This window comes from Numenius arquata, chromosome 4 (assembly GCF_964106895.1).
Source record: "Numenius arquata chromosome 4, bNumArq3.hap1.1, whole genome shotgun sequence".
Lineage (NCBI taxonomy): Eukaryota > Metazoa > Chordata > Aves > Charadriiformes > Scolopacidae > Numenius > Numenius arquata.
In genome coordinates this window covers 24,681,353-24,701,728 of record NC_133579.1, presented here as the reverse complement: position 1 = coordinate 24,701,728, position 20,376 = coordinate 24,681,353, and the positions used below count along the sequence as shown (strand labels likewise).

Here is a 20,376-nt window from a genome sequence, read left to right as displayed (position 1 = left end):
TTAAAACAGAACATTTATATGTTGTATATTTTTGTGTATGGGTGCTATGTTTTCTTTTAACCTATTCATAATATTATCTAGAATTCAAAGGACATGAATGCTCCTTGAAATAGGAACAGCCTTGCATTTAATTTCCAATGGCAAGATTTCCTTAGCTTCAAGACCTGCATGTTGAAATATGAGTGAATGAAATTTAAGTATACAAATCATAAAATGTGTCCAATTCTAAATGACATAGAAAAAGCCTGAAAAAAAAGAGCAAAATATTATTGAAATAAATGTATGACCAAGTGAAGGGGGCTAAATGCTTTTACATTCAGAGATACCAGATCAGTTCTATTGCTCAGGTGAATGGTACATACTACCATTTCAGCATCCAGTTTACAGGAATGTGCCACTAATGGGTTTTTTTCCTTAGTTGCTTTCCACATGTGTGTGCTTACAACCCTGCCTGCACTCCCAGAGACACGTGCAAGTTCCTCCATAGGAAGTCTTTTGCTTTATTATAGCTTCACTTTAGCATTCTTTGTAAGGAGCAAATGTGCACTCCACAAAGTTTTGCATGCCATCTTGTGGTACAGCTAAGAAGTGAGGTTGTTGAAAGCATCATGCTTTAGCACATAGGTTGGCTCCGTAGTATCTACTTCAACCATTTTGTCCCTGCATGTCAGATTATTGACAGTTTTCTATTATTTTTAGGCTGGTTACTCTAAAATTGATCTTCATAACTAGTGCTCTGGGATTTTCAACTTAGCAGAGACAACTAGCTCTGGAACTGGCTAGTTGGAAAGAAATTTTTTAGTATTTGTGCAACACGATATAAGCACTGTAGTGTGGTGTGTATGTTTGTAAGTGGAAGAAAAATAAGCCAGAAGTGTTGCTTTTTGGGTGAGAAATGCAGTTACTAATGCTAAAGGAACTACTGAAATGAGAAATTAACTTGAGACAGCTGTGTTGAGCAAAATAAAGCTACTATTGCTAGCATAAACCCATAAGGCCTACTCATTGGAAAGTGTATTGTTTTGGCAAAATGGTGCAAGAGTAGTGTTTTATGGATTATTTATATGATTTTTCCTGGTTGGGCTAGTTGATCTGAGATCACTGATGACACAGTGCAGCCTAATTAATAGAAGAGAGGCTTTGGAAACAGTCAATACAGAGAGGTGTGTTTAAGTGGTTGGAAAACTGAGAGATTCAAAGACTGTTTGGGCAGGTTAGACTTTAAAACTCAGCTAAGGAAGGTTCAACCACAGAAGGCAAACTGTGCAGAGAGAAACAGGTACAAGTAAATTGACAGGTGGGGGGTTCAGCTCAACACTCTGGCTGAGCGGCTGTTGAGATCACAGGAGCTGGGGATGTTGAACAGCTCTCAGAAGATGCCCAAATCTTTGGGTTTCATTTTGCAGGCTTGTGCATATGGCGTCTCTCTAAAATCAGGGACTGTTTATATGACTAGTGATTGCAGGACCAGGGAGTTACGGGGTGGAAAAGGGATTCCAGATGATAAGCCTAGACAGACAGGCAGGAAAATGGCCCAGACAGCCAAAAGGCCTCCAGACATCTTCAGAGATTCCTTACTATGACAGGGTCTTGTAGCCTGGATTATTCTTATTAGACAATAAAGGAAAAATTAATCTAACTCCAAGCAGAAATACAGCGAAAGATATTTGTGTTCATTAATTCTGTTGCTTTTTCTCTCCCTTAGATAACATCATCAAGAGGATATTTAATATCTTGAAGTTCACTTGGGTCCTTTTCCTGGCAACAGTAGACAGTTTTACAGCTTGGCTTAATTCCATCTCAAGAGAACACATCGATATCTCCACTGTGCTAAGAATTGAGCGCTGTATGCTGACCAGGGAGATTAAGAAGGTAACGCCTTTGGTCTTTTTTGTCTGCTAATGCCATTTCCAGCTCAGTGAAAAATGAAGGATTGTCTTTTCAGATCACTGTGTTAAGGAGAAAAAATATAAAATTATCGCTTGTACCTGCATTTTAAAAATAGATCTGGACTCTTTTACTGCTTGCTGTTTTATGAATCTATAAACAATAAAATGATTTATTATCTGGACACAAAACAAATTATTGAAAAAATAATTCGTTGAGAGGTTGATACAAGGATTTGGCTGAAACACTCCTGTGATAAGGTGTGGGTTTGAGGGAATAGGATAGATTCAAGTAGAGAGGAGAAGGCTTGGCATTTTAAACAGCTCAAAAACTACCTCAGTCTGCATATTTCAGTCTTCTTGTGGACCAACTTGCCTTGGAAATGATTGACAACATACAGTCATAATTTTCTTCACTTGCAGTGAAACTATGTGGTCCTCCACAAACTAGTTATATGTTAGTAAAACCCATTATTATCAAAGATTAGTGTTGATAGTGTAACTAGAAATGTATTTGGATCTTCAAAATGCAAGTAGGTGATACCTTGAGGTTGGATAAAGCTCTCATTTTAAGCACAGGTATTTTTACATATGTTACCAGCTACCTAACTATTTCTGGAAACCTGGCATAGAAGCCTCATTTTTAGTTCTTTCCAGTTTTTGTTAAAAGCTGCAGACTGTCTCAGAGATGAAGAGGTTGAAAAGGTCAACAACACATTAGTACTATTGACCTTAATAAAGCTCCATATTGCCTGGCTACTGTCAACATCTGCTGGCACAATAAGGAGGCTGCCCACGATCCTAGGAGCTTTGAGAGGCTTTGCTGGTCAGAGGGAATCCATACCCAGTCTGGCCAGGAGGCAATGGACATGAAGAGAGGACTGCTTCAATGTTAGTGTTTAGTTACTGTTGTCTTCCCCAAGGTGTCCAATAGTAAGACGATAATTATAATTCTAGGAAATAAATAAGTAAATAAACAAAACAGAGCAAAAGAAACATGACATATTCAGCGTAAATCATTCTTTGGAATATGTCCAGGCTTGTGGCAATGGATGATTTAGGGCACCCTAAACCAGAAATTGCATCTGTATCATTATGTTTAAAGGTATCAAGGAATCTATATGCTTGGAGTTTGGCTAGTCCCTTTTTAATCTATTGTTAATGTTGGCTTCCAGAAGATCCTACAATACGGAGTTCTGTAGTGTCATTCCATATGGTGTGTTTAAGAGTACTTCCTCTTGTTCATTTTAAACCCACTTCCTGATCACTTTGGGGTCTTCTGTAGATCAGAGATGTATTCCATTTTCCTCTACTATTCCTGATTGTATAAATCTGCATGGAGTCTTCAGCGACTCTCTTCCAAGTTAAAAAGTACTGGTTTTTTTAGCCTCTCTTCACATGAAATCCATCCAGTACCTCTGATCATCTTTATTGTCCTTCTTCATATGATTTTCAGTTTTGATATGGCCTTATTAAGACTGGATGACCAGAACTACACACTGTTTTCAAGGTGTGGGTGAATCAGATTTATACAGGAGTGTGATGTGTTCTCTTTTGCTTTCCTAGTAAGGTCGAACAGTCAAGCTCCTTTGATTTTTAGTGAATGCTGCCTGTTTTCAGGGGACTATACACTCTGAGTCCAAGATGTTTAAGGCTAACAAAAGCTGATGTAAAGCCTGTCATTATGTATGTACAGTTTAGGTTATTTTTCCCATTGCATTCTTTGCCATTTTTTACCAAGTCACTCAGTTTTATTAAATTCTTCAGTAGTACTTCAGTAAACTTTACACTTGAATATCCCAGATAATTATTTCTCATCTGCAAGCTTTGACACATTGCTATTTTCCTCCTTACACAGATTGTTTCTGAATATGCTGGACAGTAAAACTCTTTGGGGGAATCTCTCAATGACCTTCTTCCTTTGTAAAGAAAAAACATTTTTTGTGCCCTTTGTCTCCAGTCTTTTAATAGAGAGTAAGTACAAGAAATAGATGTAGCCTGCTTTATTTCATGACTGCTTAATTTCTTACAAGGGTCACTCAGGATAACTCCTGAAGCCATGTTTAGGGTTTGGTGTTACCTTTTTTTCCACTGGTACTGTTTCATCTGTTGGCTCCTGCAGAGCTCTTGGGTGACCATCTTCCACTCAGTGCTCAGTTTATTTTTTTTTGTTCTCAGACTTGTCTTTTATAAAATAATTACTCCAGTCATTCCATGGGATTCAAGTTATTCTATTGGAAACATCAGTGGCTTTTTCTGCAGCGAAGAGGGATGCAAAAAAATCAGTCTTTTCTTGTCCTGTTGCCATAATTCCCTTAGACCTCTTTATGCTTTATCACCTGTTGATACCCTGGATTCCTGGCAGCTGATTCTTATGATACTCTTGAAAATGTTTTTTTTTTATCAGATTTTTTTTTTTTATTTTAGCAAGTTATTCCTCAGCACCTGATCTGTTTTGGTCTAATTTGCTGACATTTTGCATTTAAGTCTAGAAAATTCATTCCTGTTTGGTTTTCCTCATAGCTTTCACTTCTCAAGGATGTCTTTTTGTTTCTTCCTGGTCTTTTCCATTCTGGTGACTTGTGTGTGTGTGTGCGTGCAGGCTCTTTTATGACATTTACCTATTCTACCTGAGTACATTTGAAAATTGACTGGAGTTATTGTACATTATTGTTCTGATGGCACCTCCTATAATCTTCCTTAATATTTAACAGGCACTAGTGCACTCCTGGTTTGATGGTAAAAAGTCCTTCATGCTATACTTTTTCAATATTAATTCAAGTCCACCCACAGAGACTCTGTGATAGTTCTGGCACAATGAATTTACTTAATTTGTTAGACTTTATGCTTTTTGACCATGCCACTTCTTACTCAAGCTATCTTCCATCCTTCCTATAAAATTGTTACTGTGATAGTAAAGCATTGTTGTGATAATCCTTTTTGCCCCATGTCTCAGAAGTCCCTGCTATTTCAGCATCCTCACTGAAAATCACATGATTCTTTCTTACTGCCCCTGCATCTTTAGAGTTTTAACATTTATGCAGAAGCCCGGCTAACTGCCTCTTTATGGCTGTTAGTTATTTGGGACCTTATTTTGATCGTTCTTTTCTACTTCTCACCTCAACTTTAATGAGTTTTTTCTATCCTTTGTTCTGAATAGATTCAATCATTTATTTATTTCAATTTCATGTTGTCAGCAGCCTGACGCTATTTTGATTACAATAGAGCCCGTATGTCCTTGTATATGCTGGTATATCCTGCTTCAATCCTAAATTTTCTGGTACTAGGGGCCCTTCAAAGAATTTCCCCCCAGTCAACAGCTTTAAACTTCAGGGTTTTTTTCTAAAATCTTTTTCTCCTCTTCTGTAAAATATTGGTACCCGTGAACATCAGAATCGTCAATTCCTCCATAGCATCCCCAAGTCTATGTAGTAGACCCATGCCTGTCATTGCTGCCAAGAAAGGAGGCTCTTGCTGCAACCATCATGGTGACATGTTTCTTTGCCTGATGTAGAGTCGAGGACAGTTAACCTGATATATGAAGTTTCTATGGTCTCTCTTCCAGCTACAGAAAAACCTGAAATTGGGTCCTGCATCAGTTGTGGGGCACTTTTTCTGTCACAGGTCCTGTCCTTTATCCCAGGCCTGCAGTCGAGCTAGAATGTAGCATGTGCCATGATTTCAGAGGCAGACTGTCATAATGGCACAAACATTTCTTAGTGCAGAAGCAACACAGCTCGTATACAAACAAACCCAATTAAAACACTGGGTTTCAGATTTTGTTCTTAAGATATTTTTTCTGAAAAAAAAATCAGATTTTTAAAATTTTAGATTTGGGACAATGTAGAGGACCAGAGTTGAAATACTAGTAACTAATAATATTAGTAAAATGAATGCAGGCAGTATTTTAGAGTACTTTTATTATTTTAACTGGAAAAAGTCCTTGCATAAGGCTTCATTATAGGTCAGAAAAATGACTGTTAGAGAATAGCAGTCTTCTCTCTCAGTGTATCTTCTGAAGTCAATGCAACTGCTAGTGGAATTAGTTGGATGTGTTTCTGTCTAAGAACAGGCTATAAAATTCTCCATTTTATTCTTATGACACTTCTTTAGAATTCTGATTGCAATATCATAGCCAGAAAGACTTGATTCTGTGCCCAGATCTGGGCTGACAGTTAATAAAACCATCCTTTCATGAACTTGCTTGATCTTGAAGTCACAGAGAAAGAGTAAAGGTCTTCAGTGTTTTTTTCATGGTTTTCCATACTTCATGAATAAATTCTTATTTTGCGACACTAATGAAGGTCTAGATCAGTTTGTACATGACCTGTTTCTTTTTTTTCTGTTTTAAAAAACCTGCTACTGATGACTAATAAGATGTATGACTGTTCTTAGAGTCAGTGAAGCTATCTAAAAGAGATACCAAAAGTTGCTGAAGATAAAAAGTTGCTGGTTAAGTCGTGGTCCCAGCCCACACCTCATTTTCATGCTGAATGATCTGCAGTCCACTCAGCACAGTTTTCTTGGCTATGTATAGCCTGAAACAGCAACAGAATTTGCTCCAGTTTTGCTTAAAACGCAACACTTCGTGCCATGGTAATATGTCAGAATCTGACTTGCACTCTGAAAAGGAGCTACTAGTGGGAGGTTATTAGTTACTAGGAAGCTGTTTGCACAGTCCTTAATCTGTTCCTTGCCAAATGACAGAAGAAACCAGTTCCTCGAAGAATATGCCTCTCCCTGCCATGTACCTCTACCTCTACTGTCTTCTGCAGGGAAACGTTCCAACACGGGAGAGCATCCATATGTATTACCAGAACCACATGATGAAACTTTCTAAGGAGTCAGGACTCGACTCAATTGATAAAAATCCTGGTCAAGCTTCTGGTTTCCAAGCATCTGAAAGAATGGATAGTTTAGATTCAGCAGCTTCTCGTGACAGTATCTCCAGGTATTGATTTAATTTTATTTTGTGAAAAATATCATGCAGTAGATGTAATTTTAGATAACATCTAAGTACTAATGAACTTTCTAATCAATGCTGAATCCTCTTTTTGATTTATCTGTGCTATTTTAATAGTGAAAACTCATTGCTATGTGTTACTATTCCATTATAGCAGTGGTCTCAGTTGTTGGCTTAACTCCTTTTCCACTGCATGACTACCTCACTGCTTTCTATTTCCCCTAGAATTAGGAGTCATTGACAGGGGTTCTGATCTTCTAAAAGGTAATGGAAAATAAGAGCCTGCTGCGGATGCGTATGGGATACTGTTTTAGGAATTCAGGAGTGGAGTTTGGGGAATGATCATTCATTGTGAATATTTTGGTTTTGTGAAATAAATTGTTGCCTGTTGCCCACAAATCAAAAAAGACTTTGCATTTAGAGAGATTCTGGATTTGAGAGAACAAAATCCCCCTCTTACACACACAGGGCAAAGATCATCTGAAGAGCCTGATTTCCTGACTGCTATGATTACAGTCCAGCAGAGCTACACAGTTTGTGGATCAAATACCCATACTGGTTCAGGAAAACCGCTTTCCTCATTCTTTTCTGAAGACGGATGCCGTCAAGTCCCTTGCCAAAACGACGGCATGCTCCTGCTGCTCCATGCACACAGAGGCACACACATTCACTTCCTTCCCTTACAGAGGCAGCCTGTTCCCACTGTGTCCCTGGTGTTCTTGACTTTTAAGAGACTGCAGAAATTGTCCAACCTGAGGGGGAGAAGGGAGGGCTTTGGAAATCCAGCTCTTTCATAATCCATTGCATTCTGCTGTCTCCTGTTCTTCTCTGAAGTGTGGCAGTATCATATCGTGTTTGATACTCCCAGCAAAATCAGTAGCTTCTGTGTACAGTAAATTATGTTTAGCTTTTACTAATGACATATGGGTAGACGTTAGGAGACTGAAAATAACAGAATCACAGGCTTGTCTTCCTTTCTGATGTTATTGAAAAGCAAGTGTAAAAGAGTGCCTGTGAGTACTATGCTTCAACAAAATATTCACAAATTGGTCCCCAGGGTGAACACTGGCCTTTGAGAGGTTCACTCCAGTAAAAACACCAAATCCAAGCAAATCTTTCTTGGTGGCTAGCTACCCAACTAAGCAACACCTTTGTGTTTTGTCTCAAAGTTTTACAGGAGTCAGATGACGTGAGAAAAATGTATAGCCAAATTCTATTACCAGCTCACTTGGAGCCACTTGGATATCTGCAGGGCAGAATTTAACTCCACAAAGTTCAGTCTCAGCTAAACAAAGAATAGTAATATCAGTCCTGCTTTCATGAAATAGTTCTTGGTCACACTATTTACTATAGATAGAAGTTATTATTATACAGCCACGTTAGCAAGAGCTTTAACTAGAAGCAAAGGGAAGCCAATTCCAAAATTAATTATAAAAAAGAAGGACAAATCTTGTAGTTTTCATGTGTAAATTCTGCCTCTTCAATGAGATGGTATCCAATGTTGAGCTCCACTTATGTCTTTTTTTCAGAATAATCACCCATTTGTCACCCTGCCTTGAGCATACTTACACATTTAAAGTCTCTTTTCAAACTCAGAAAATTCAGCTATTCTGTGGAGCTGCTTTGCAACAGAAGAAGTTAAATCTTTCACATGTGTTACTGTCATCTCCATTTCCTCAGAAGATGTCACAGGACCTATCAACAAAGGAATAGCAAAGGCAGTATTATGACTGATTTCTCTAATCTCAGATTCTCTTTCTGGTAATGAACAATCAAACATTCTTGCACTGAGAGTATTTACAAATTGTGCACATCTGCTATAATAATAATGACCTATAATTAGAGGAAGCAAAAATGAGTTTGTTGATTGAATGATAATGCCATCTGTTTCTTAGGGCACCCTTGCATGTCTGTTCCTGGGATTACAAAAGTGCTTATGAGCTTTTTTAGAAATGTGAAATGTTTTAAACTTCATGTGAGTTTATGGAGTGATTTTTTTTAATTGCCCAAACAAAAGAAGGGGACATTTTACATTTCAAAGTAATGATTTCCTGTAAATGCAAAAGCAACTAATTCTATCTAAAGCATCCCTGTGACCATGGATCTAGGATTGCAATGGAAAAAACTTCTAGGAAGGGACAGATGGATTCTAACGAGCATTCTGGTTATCCTTCTTTGGTTGCCCTGCAAAAATTCTATAGTGGACAATAGGTCCCTGAGTAAGATAGGCATGTTTGGAAGAACACAGGGCTGCATAAGCACAGAAGCTATTCCATTATAATATTACCTATTCCTCAGTAGTCACGACAGAAATTACTGTAGGTATCTGCTCAGTGGTCTAAACACTGGATTTCCAGAGAGAACAACTGTCCTGATCAGTTGCAGAAATTGTAAATTTCTGTGAAGTTCAGGGCTGACTCTTGTAAGTCTTATCCAGGGATGTTGTTCTTAATAAGTTCTAAAATAAGTTTTTCAGAGTATCCTTTGTGGGATTTTCTCTTTTAGTAGGGCTGCAATTTATTCTCAGTCATTTTTCTGTACAGTAGCTAGAAGTGTAATGAGTTATTTGTAATGTAATTGTTTAGTTTCTCTTTATGTATAAATACTCTTATGTATCCTAAAGGCAAAGTGCAAAGTTCATATGGGCCAGGAGGAGAAGAGACTAATGTTGATCCTAAACAAGCTCTTTGAGGAGCACCACCAGAAGGGATTGGGAACTAGCGTGGTAGAGCATTCACTGTTGTTTGTTTCCCTTTGACTGAAGAACTGCTTATTAGGTTAAACAGCTTGTGAATTTCAGTAACATGGTTGGGAACTTACTAAAACCAGTTGGCAGCCTTTATGGGACTTTGCCTATGATTATGAAATTGCAGCTAGACGCGGATCCTAAGTCAGACTTCAGGATATCTAAGGTTTTGTATCCAGTTCAGTTTGTATTAATTTTGGTCCATCACAAATAATGCATTCAGTTCCCAGATCTACCTGTGTGTAGGCTTTTACAGGAGCTGCAGGTGGGAGCCCCTGATCCTCCTGTACGAGTGAACGTACAAGTGCGGTCAGGGTGTTTACGTACACTGCTTTTCATCTGTGCTTCCCTCACCAGACGGGAGAATAGGGCTTGAGGCAGGGAGTACTGGAGAACTAATATTTGCCTTGAGAGGCAGAAGAAAGGATGAAAGAAGAGTCCCAGTTTGGAGCTGGATCTGGTTCTAACTTAAGAGCATGAATGATAGGAAATGTTTGGGATCTTTGCTTGCAGATGTGGGGAGTATAGTGGTTCATAAAGGTAATACCAGTCAGTAACTAGTCCATGGACAGAAAAAAAGTCAGAAAAAAATTGTAAGTCACCCCTTAAACTAATAAACTCTCTGGGAAGGGTAAATTGGTGTTGTAAAAAGGAAGTCATAAAGTAAGAAATAAGAAATTTCCCGCTCACCGAGGATAAAAACATCTCTGCTATATATATCCCCATTTGAAATGGATACCCGATCAACTTTACATAAAATGCTTGAACTCAGGGCTTTTAATGAACATTCAATTTAAAATACCTAGTCCTTGAATGATTTCAAGAAGCTAATGCTTTTCAAGGTCTCCAAGGGCACCAATTTGAAAAGTCACTCAGGAAGATATACTTGGATTAAATTTATGTGATAGTCAATGACTGAGTCAACATCAGCTTTGCCAAGTGTAAATCTTTCCATTTTATTGGTGTTCTTATTTCCTCCATGTTCGGAAGCATGTTCCTAAAGTACGTAAAGAATATGAAAACTGTGCTACAGGTGTCATCTCATACACATCTCCTAACATTCATGGATGCAGAGCAGCTGCTCAATCAATAATTCTTCTGATGATTCATCCTTCATTTAAAACAGCTTTAAACCAAATTATTGCAGGCACTCTGTCTGGGCAAACATTTTTATCTATTTGGATTAATAGATGTTTTTCCTTTGATTTTTCTGGGACCCGGGTCAGAACTTAAATGTTTTGGAGGGCAGCTGGCATATGTTTCTTCCATTGAAAATATATGAGCGGGCACGTGCTACTTTGATTTCAGCAGCTGCTCTGCTTAAGGCTCTTGGAAGGTTCCCTTTGAACTATGCCTGCATTTAAAATACTTCAACACCTTAATAAGAGCTTTTGCTCTTGAAAAGAATCAATTCAGCCCTTGAGGTGGAAATTAACATGTGAATAACATTGTAGCACATGGACAGAAAGGTTATCTGCAAAAATAGATTGTCTGCTATATAGACTTCTCTCTATATTTTAGCACCGAAACTCCAGTGATAGTACAACCACCTGGCTATACTCCATAGGCGTATAGGAAAAGGGAAACCTCCTCCCTCATGACCCCCTGGAGTCAGTAACATGGAGCTCCAACTGATTTCCATGCTGCTGAATCAGGCCTATAGGGTGGTTCTCCTGTTCCTATAGGAAGCAGCATTTGCTGCTTCATCAAAACCCTGCACGATGCAGACAGCCCTCCAGGTTTTGTCTGGAGGGTGCTTGTGTGCCTTTGCGGGCAGACAGAAATAATGAAGTGGCTTGTAAAGGGTCTTGGCCAAATGAACTGGCAGGACAGAGGTGCCCCTGCAATTAATACTGTTTTTAAGGAAAGCATTTCATAATACCTTTGGGATCTTGGTGATACTTTTCTTCTATTCAAAGACCAAAGTATGTTTTTAGCCTCAGCCCATTCTGTCAAAAAGACCATCAGTGAGTGTAGGCCTAAGAATAAATGCTGCTTAGTTCTACATATTTTGCTGTTTTCCTCCCCATTTTCCTTAAGGCAATAATTGCAAACTGTTACTTCATGCCAGCAGATTTTTTTCCTCCCTTCAAACTACCAAGACCAAAGTAACACGGAAAACGCCATTGCACTTCCCTTCTGACCTCTTTTCCAATTCTCTGTGCCCCTGAACAAACACAAAGCTTGCCAAGGAAGCAAATACCCTGCGGCCACTGCTCAGGTGTAACACAGATGGACTCAAAAGAAGAAAAGTAGAGTGTAAATCCTGCATTTTGGTGTCCTTTCTTCTCTCATTCTATCTGAGAGACTCAGGCAGGTCACTGCATGTGTTAAAACACCAACTTTCCTCAAGTGTCCTTTCCTCAAGGTGCCTCAACTTATTTCATAGACATCTGTGTTTTCCGAGGATTTTTACAGTGAAAATAATTCTTTTACCTACCATATGTCATTAATGTATTTGCTTCTTTCCTGTTGCTATGTTATATGCTTGTATTTAATTATGTACTTTCTTTCTCTTTACTCATCCAGTTCTTCTTCTTTTCTCCAGTAACACATAAATGCTCAATGTATGGTGTATGTCTCTGGTGGCCTGTTGTATTTGATAAGTGAAAGGAGATAAGGGTTTATTATATCTGTTCTTTCTTTCAAGATGTGCATGTTACCAATTTTGAAATGGTTTTTAAGCTGTGATTGAAATAAATTAAATCTTCTGGAAAGAATCACTAGGGCTTACTAATAAATATCAAAATAAAAGCCATCCCATGCAGAGCAGGTTATATTTGGCATGCATCTACTGGCTAAGTAACATATCCGATTTGGCTCTTTGGTTTGGAAAGAGGATTAGCCAATGTCTGACAGCTATTTTTCTATTTGTGGAATATGAGCTTATTCAGTTTTAAGGGCTCTTTTAGGAAATTGGCTTGTACCTGTGTAAAAAGGTTCAGCACCATATATCATTAATAAAATATAATTTGTACAGAGGAGGTCACTTCCCAAACATTTTTGCGGAATTTGGAGATCTCAGGGGGAAACAAAGGAAGTAAAACCTCCTCACGTATGTAAGTTGATGCCCCTGGAAAGCATGTAGACCACTGTGTTTGTTTTGTATCTCTCTGAATACAAATGTGAATAGATGGTTGTTAGCCTTCTATCGCCCCTATAGGAATATGACCATGAGCCATCTGTGCCTGGAAATGTGTTTACGTGGTGACTGAACAAATCCTTATCTTCTCTCTGAACCTTTTTTCTCTGTGTCAGTGTTTTGCTGCATGGCGAGCATATTTGTTTACTGTACCATGTGTATAGTAATATCATTTGTATTTAACACTGTCTTTATAACTGTTTGCGCTGCTAGCTGCTACACTGAAGCAACCATGCTGTTCTCAAGGCAGTCAACCCTTGATGATTTAGATGGACCAGACACTGTTCCTAAAACAAGTGAGCGCGCTCGACCTAGGCTTCGTAAAATGCAGAGCATGGATATGTCCTCCTCATCAGCTGACAGTGGCAGTATAGTGTCAAGGTGCTTAACTCATGCATGCTTTGTTCACTCATTTACCCATACCATTATACTTACTGCAGTGTACATAAAGTTGCGTTTGTAGATATGTGGTGTACAGAGTGGTTAATGGAATGGCATGGTTAATGGAAGCTTTACTCCCTTCTGTGTTGTGGCACAAGTCACAAAGCGGTACATTCAAAGTCAGGGTCATAATCTAGGACTCATGTGCTGTTTCACTTCTTATTCTGTTTGGGTTTTTTTGTTGTTTGTTTGTTTCGTTTTGTTTTTCATCCTTAATTCATGTATTTTTCATAGTTTTTCCATTATATTACACTGGCTGTCTAAAATCAGGCTAAAGTCTGTATTTATTCAGCTAAAAAAGAGTCTGATTTTCTTAGTTACTGAGCTGATGCTTGTCCTTATTAAAGTTGGAAGCTGGAAGTGAAGTTTCTCAGCTAATCGGTTATCCTAAATACAGACTTAGGTGTCTAATTTTAGAAACTAAGATAGGCAAACGTTAGCCCTGCTCTTTCAATTTTTACTTCTCCCCATACAGGAAAGATTGCTAAATATGTTTTGATTACATTACCATTGATTTACAGTCTGTGAGGTGTTGGAATTTAGAAAGGGAAAATTGCTATGAAAAGATAGTGAATAACATTGCCATTCATTCACTGTTTAGCTGGTAAAAAATTCTTTTTTGGTGTTTAAAGTGTTTTACAATTTTTTTGGTGTCAGGCAGTTTTGAAATGCTGGAGTTTTATGGTTTTATGCATTTTAACCAGGATGAGTGCTAACATGAATCATCAAAACGTACATCCTAATAATAGTGTCACATGTTCTGATTAAAAGTCTGCTAGAAATAGTGATCTAACGTAGTCACAACAAGTTTGGGAGCAGCATAAAAGGAAAAGAGGTGGAACTTAATTTTTAATTTTGTCAGGAGATGGTAGTGCCAGCTGGCTTTGCCAGTGCCAGGTTTTTTTAAAAGGTTATACTTTAGGTGAAGTGGCCCCATTCATTTCATAGGAGCGATGTGAAATCTGTTTTTGTATCCATTGACATACAAGAACATGCAGCCAACAAAAGACAGTGAGTGGATGCCTATTGTCTAACCTATGGAGAGGGACTGGAATGGACACTAAAAAGAGGAAGAGTGGTGTTCTAGGGGAGAGGTCATAAAATACTTGTGAGGGATGAAAAGGGCGAAAGCAAAACCAAGAAAATATTTTTAAAATGATGGTGTCCAGATTCCTATCTGGAGTCATCAAGCTGCGTGAATTTACATCAGCTGAGACTGCTGTAGAGCACGAAGCATTAAGAGAGAAAGTGATTATGGACATGCAAAGGTGAGAATAAGCAAGGTGAACAACCAGATAACTGAACAGAGTGAATAAGAACAGCTGAAAAAGAAAATAGGTACATACAGAAGAAAAGCAGGCAGGTAAGGTGAAAATGGAGGCTGTATGGAAGAACATAGGGCGATGTAAAGGTAAGCAAGGTACCCTGTTACTGGAACAGTTTTGTGATCTGGATGGTATTGTTTAATGTTTGCAATTCACTTGTTCTTTTACTTGGAATCAGATGGGTGCTGCCTATCATTCACCATGGAGCATGCTTTAAATAAATGTAACAGCAAGTCCTGATTCTGGTCTGAAAGTGGTTTAACTGCTTTCAGAAAGTTATTATAGCTTCTCTTGATGGTGATATTAATTTGCCCTTTGCTGGTGTGAAAAGATAGTGAATTGCTGTGAGTTCACTGGGACATCATTCGGGGAGCAGATGGACCCAGATGCTCTATCTGGATAAGAGGCAATCATTATGATATATTTTCAACCAAATTATATGAACTTTGAAGGCCGGGAAGTGCAGTGGGGTTGCTCAGCTGTCTATATAAAGGTACAGTTAACAAACTTTTCTTGGTGATGAGCCTTGTAAGCCTCAACTCTCCCTCTTCGTCCTGCCCCCAACAGTGAACCTACGCAGGTCACCATGCTCTATTCTCGTCAGGGGACGACAGAAACCATTGAGGAAGTAGAAGGGGAGCATGAAGAGGAAGGAGCTCATTCTGCATCAAGGCAGGAGGAAGAGGAGGTAGAAGATTATAGCCTGGATTCAGAAGGAGCTGCGTATACTCCTGATACCGATGTACCATTGTACTCCACTGTGGATAGCAATGCAGAAGCTCCACCTTCCTACAGCAAAGCTGTCAGCTTTGAGCAGCTTCCCTTTGACTCCCCAGATGACTCAGCTGGTAAGAGCCTCATGATGGTGAGCCCAGACGACAGTCGGACGGACAAACTTAATGATACGATTCTCCCTCCATTGACGCACGAGCTGACAGCTAGTGAGCTGCTTCTGAACAAGTAAGGACCTTCAACAGGGAAAAATTGTTGGTCCCAGTCTGAGAATCTTTGTCATTACTTTGGGTTTTTTGTCTCAGAACTAGCCTACAGTTTCTGATACAGACTTTGTGCTAAGTTTGATTTAAGGGAAGAGGTTCATTTCCTGTGCAGTTGTTCTAATTACAGATTTCTAAAATGATTCAAATTCATGTTGGAAAGAATCTCCTCTTTCTCCCCAGACACCATAGTTAATTGTTCCAATTAGCATCAGATTTCTGTGCTGCAATTGTCATGGGGTCAAGGTCTTTTCTAAATATTCCTTGTGGAGAGGGCTTCTCTTCTCCAGGCAGCTATGATTTCAAATAAGTTTCCTCCAGGGCTATCTGGGAAAATGTTTCTCCTTTTATTATTTTGGATTACTATAAGGGAAATTCTGACCTTTGGCAGAGTTTGTGTTTAAGCCAGTAGGGAGCACGAGAGACCACCTTGCTAGGTACTTTCATAAGGAATAGGGTGCTCCCCTCTTTGACCCTCAGACACTGTACTCAGTAGCACAACCAGCACTGAGGTGGGGATGGTGCCACTGTTCTCCTTCCTCTGCTCTCTGGCCTGTCTCAGCTAGGAGAGAGCTTCTCCGAATGCAAGGACAAAATCCTAAACCATAGAAATGACTTTCAGCCTGACTGCATCTGGACAAAGAGAGAGGTTTTGCAGATCTGACTTTGAAGATGCAGTGTCTTTTCTTCTGTTTTTCTATAGTCACTTTTGCTCTTCAGTGAGATTTCTTCTCAGGCCAGGGCACTCTTTATGAAAAGCAAAGAGAAATGTGAAGATATGTGGAAGTCATGTAATGATTTCTTCCTGCCTTTTATGTTTATTTGAGTTAGGTAAAGGGGAGAAGATTGGACACATGGAATGCTCAAGGGCATTTATTATGTTCTAGTCTTATGTCACAGGACTATTCACAACATACATCTCCTGATGGACCTCTGGGGTTTCTCCAAATTCCCGTCTGTGTTGATAATTAGATACAAATCCAGACAGGGCCACACCAGCACGGTGTGATTTGTCTGAGATATGTTGGTTGGGCAACTGTAGGGAAGCAGTGCTTATAGAAGTTCTTGGGCCAGGTCAACTCTCTGGGTAAATTGAGAAACAGCAGAACAGTGCTTCTAGTTATTTTGCCTGAAATTCTTGTTTTCTGAGCTTATAATTAGGGGGTTTGGTTATAATACCAAATACCATCCTTTTTTTTTTCCTATTCCATAATTTTATACCTTTTCAAAAGGAAAAATTGTAGCAATTTAAAAACTAATTTTCATTTAATTTCATTTATTGTACTCTGCTCCTCACAGGATGTTTCATGATGACGAGCTGGAGGAGTCAGAGAAATTCTATGTTGGTCAGCCTCGAGTCTTGCTTCTTATTTATGCCCTGTACAATACGCTGGTGGCCCGGTCAGAAATGGTGTGCTATTTTGTGATCATCCTTAACCACATGATCTCTGCCTCCATGATAACCCTGGTCCTTCCCATCCTTATATTCCTTTGGGCCATGCTGTCTGTTCCTCGGCCAAGCAAACGTTTCTGGATGACAGCCATTGTCTACACTGAGGTACACTGCAGTTTTGCAACCCCATGTCTAACACAGAAAAGTTAGGTTGTAAGCTTTGCATGGTTGCTTTTCTGGTTTTGATCTCTAGGATCAGGGGCCTTTGGCCCTTAGTACTAATATAGGTATTTGCTAAAGTCCTCAGCAATTTCTGTTGTATGAAAAAGTCTTGTTTGTGTTTTTCTTTACTACATACAATGAGCAATATCCTTCCTGGCATGTAAAGCAGTTGTCACAAGAACAGGCCATTTACGAACAGCTACTATATAATTGGTAATCTAGAGATAGTATACACTGCTTGTGGTATCTCAGGTACCACTGAGCATCATCTGTTGGTAAATGTTGATTGACTTTATTACTGAGGAAATGTGAACTGTTGTTCCTCTGTAGCAACAAATATGCTTGTTTATATTTTATGATCATAAAACTGATAAAGTAGTCATATTTCTCCTCTCTTAATGTCAGGAGGCTAGTATATCTGCCATGCTTAGAAAACACCGCAAGTGTGTTGTGTTTCTGTACAGGTGGCCATTGTCATCAAGTACTTCTTCCAGTTTGGCTTCTTTCCTTGGAATAAATATGTGGATTACACAAAGGATAAACCTTACCATCCACCCAATATTATTGGCATTGAGAAGAAAGAAGGTTACGTGCACTATGATCTTGTTCAGCTCCTTGCTTTATTCTTCCACAGATCCATTTTAAAGGTAATTTGAGTTCACGTAGTTTCTTATTTGATATTTAATTTTTAGTTTTAATTTCTTTAGTCACTGATGTGATATCCCAACACAATGAATGTCTTCCCCCTTGTGAACACATGACCAAGCTTAGCAACACCTGTGATAAATACCATGACAGAAATACAAGGTTGACGTGCTCTCTTCTTTTTCCACTAGTGCCATGGATTATGGGATGAAGACGAGAAAGGGGACAGCTCCAGTAACAAAGAGGATACTGATGATGACCTCTCTCTGACAGGAGGCAGGAGAGACTCTTCTGCCTCTTTGAAATCTGTCAATCTTGCGGCATCGGTGGAGTCCATCCATGTCCACTTCCCCGAGCAGCAAACCGCCATCAGGAGGAAGAGCTCTAGCAGCATGTCACAGCTTTCGCACAGGTCCAGCTTTTCTTCACACAGATCTAAGAGAGGTAAATGTCACGGCACGTCTGGGATTTGAAGAGCAAACATTCATTTCCCATAGGATCATCCTGCTAAAACCTTGTGCCAGTTGCTCTGGAGATCCCAGAGGCTACTGAATGCTGCTGCTTCTCAGTGGGGAAATAGGATATGAACCAAAGTAGCTTCATGTTTGAACACACTCCAAGCCTTCTTAAAGTTCAAATGGAGAGCCATACTTTGTGATTCACTATGTTTTTAAAATGACATTATCCAAAAGCTGGGAAAGGAATGCTCAGTGTGGCCCAGATCCAGAATTTCTAGTTCAGCATAAGCTCCAGCTAGAGGGAATGCAAAGCATATGTATTTTTCATATCTGCATTCAATGATACTTGAAGTCAGAAAAAGTTTTGATTAGGTATATTGAAACAGATTACCTATCCCATCTTGTAAAAAGGATGGGCTTACTCCAGCCTGAGTGTATATATTACCCATTGAGATGACTGAGTAAGATCAATTAAATACTTTGCTTTATCAATAGGCTTCTCTTCTGATAGTTATTAATCCATTTTTGATCTGCCAGTGATTACACCTTTACTGGATGCTCTCAAGATTTTATCATATTGTGAAAAAAGCATAATAATTTATTTCAAAACTTCTTTCAAATGTGGGACTCATATATGGAATTGAAGTATTGAGATTTATTACTTTCTAGTTATTGTATTTAAACTTTGATTTTGGATTAGCTTCTTTGTCTTCTCTTTCCCTCCCTCTTTTTCCAGGAAGTACCAGTACACGAAACAGCAGTCAGAAAGGAAGCAGTGTTTTAAGCATCAAGCAAAAATCTAGGAAAGAGCTTCTTATGGAAAAGTTTCGAGAACAAATGATCAAAGCCAAGGCCTTTACAATTAAAAAGTGAGCAATGTGAGAAGTTGTGTGGGTTTGGGGGGAAGTTCCAAACTGCAAAGCAGTAAAACAGCATTTTAAAGAGAGCAGGTTACTACTACTGCTAATTCAAGGGGATGAATGGGTATGTATACAGTTCATTGTATACAGATGCTTTCACTCTAAGTCCCACCAGCTGAACATCAGACAAATCAGCAGTTGTTCCAATAGCATCTGCCTGATGAAAAAGCTAAATATCCTGTGTGAATTTGGTTGGCTATGTATATTTCTACCAAACAAATGCTAATACAGTGGTTTAGAAGCAATCAGAACAAGGGACAGTATCTGTGAAGCCCTGTGAGGGCTGTCAGAGTAGATCTTAGATATCTTTAGAAGCACTAATTATATCACACCCAACCTTTCTTATGTTCGGTGAAAGTTACAGGGTCGTTAAATCACATTGCGGTCTCTGTCGTTATAGGACTCTCCAGGTATATGTGCCCATCAGACAGTTTTTCTACAATCTTATTCATCCAGACTACAGTGCAGTGACTGATGTGTATGTGCTGATGTTCCTCGCAGATACTGTGGACTTCATCATCATTGTGTTTGGATTTTGGGCTTTTGGGGTATGTCATAGAGGCATCTATCTGTAAATCCTTGGTAGGATTTACATGCTGTATGTGCCAAGTATCATGTGAGTGTCCTCCTTCCTTGACCACTCTGTTATGTTTTTCTTTTCAGAAACATTCTGCAGCAGCAGATATCACCTCTTCATTATCAGAGGACCAGGTCCCAGAGGCATTTTTGGTGATGGTGCTCATTCAGTTTGGCACCATGGTGGTAGATCGAGCACTGTACCTCAAAAAGACTGTCATGGGAAAGGTTATCTTCCAAGTCATCCTTGTTTTTGGAATACATTTCTGGATGTTCTTTATCTTGCCTGGAGTGACAGAAAGGTATAAGCCTTATAATCAGACAATATGGATTGAATACTGGTACTCTACCAAGTTGTTTGTATTTCAATTTTAGATGGTTATAGCTAAGCTTTGGAATCGTGAACAGTTTTCTTCTTGGTCTCTTTTCTAAGCAAAATGTTGGAGTACCTTTCCACAGCAGTAGCTGTGGCCAACATAAATTTGGGGAAGAATTAATTATGTAAGTATGTACTGAAATATTCTCAGCTTAGGCCAAAATGCAAGCAGGTGAAAGAGAACTTGCCTGTAATTGAGTGATTAGAGCCCTCAGCTGAGACAATGTTGGCCTCTGATTTGGTTCACTACTCCCAAGACTGCTGCACACAGGTTTAGAAGAGTGAGTA

The 20,376-nt window shown here is 39.1% G+C and overlaps 1 protein-coding gene across 1 annotated transcript in view; it reads left to right on the top strand.

Annotated features, from left to right (window-relative positions):
• The window catches only part of PIEZO2 (piezo type mechanosensitive ion channel component 2), a 325,545-nt gene that overhangs the window by 288,100 nt on the left and 17,069 nt on the right, over positions 1–20,376 (top strand). The window contains exons 38-46 of the mRNA XM_074146852.1: positions 1,706–1,872; positions 6,662–6,837; positions 15,071–15,463; positions 16,798–17,056; positions 17,578–17,760; positions 17,950–18,202; positions 18,953–19,085; positions 19,537–19,684; positions 19,800–20,014. Of these exons, the coding sequence (XP_074002953.1) occupies positions 1,706–1,872; positions 6,662–6,837; positions 15,071–15,463; positions 16,798–17,056; positions 17,578–17,760; positions 17,950–18,202; positions 18,953–19,085; positions 19,537–19,684; positions 19,800–20,014 (1,927 nt within the window). The remainder of the gene's footprint in view (positions 1–1,705; positions 1,873–6,661; positions 6,838–15,070; positions 15,464–16,797; positions 17,057–17,577; positions 17,761–17,949; positions 18,203–18,952; positions 19,086–19,536; positions 19,685–19,799; positions 20,015–20,376) is intronic.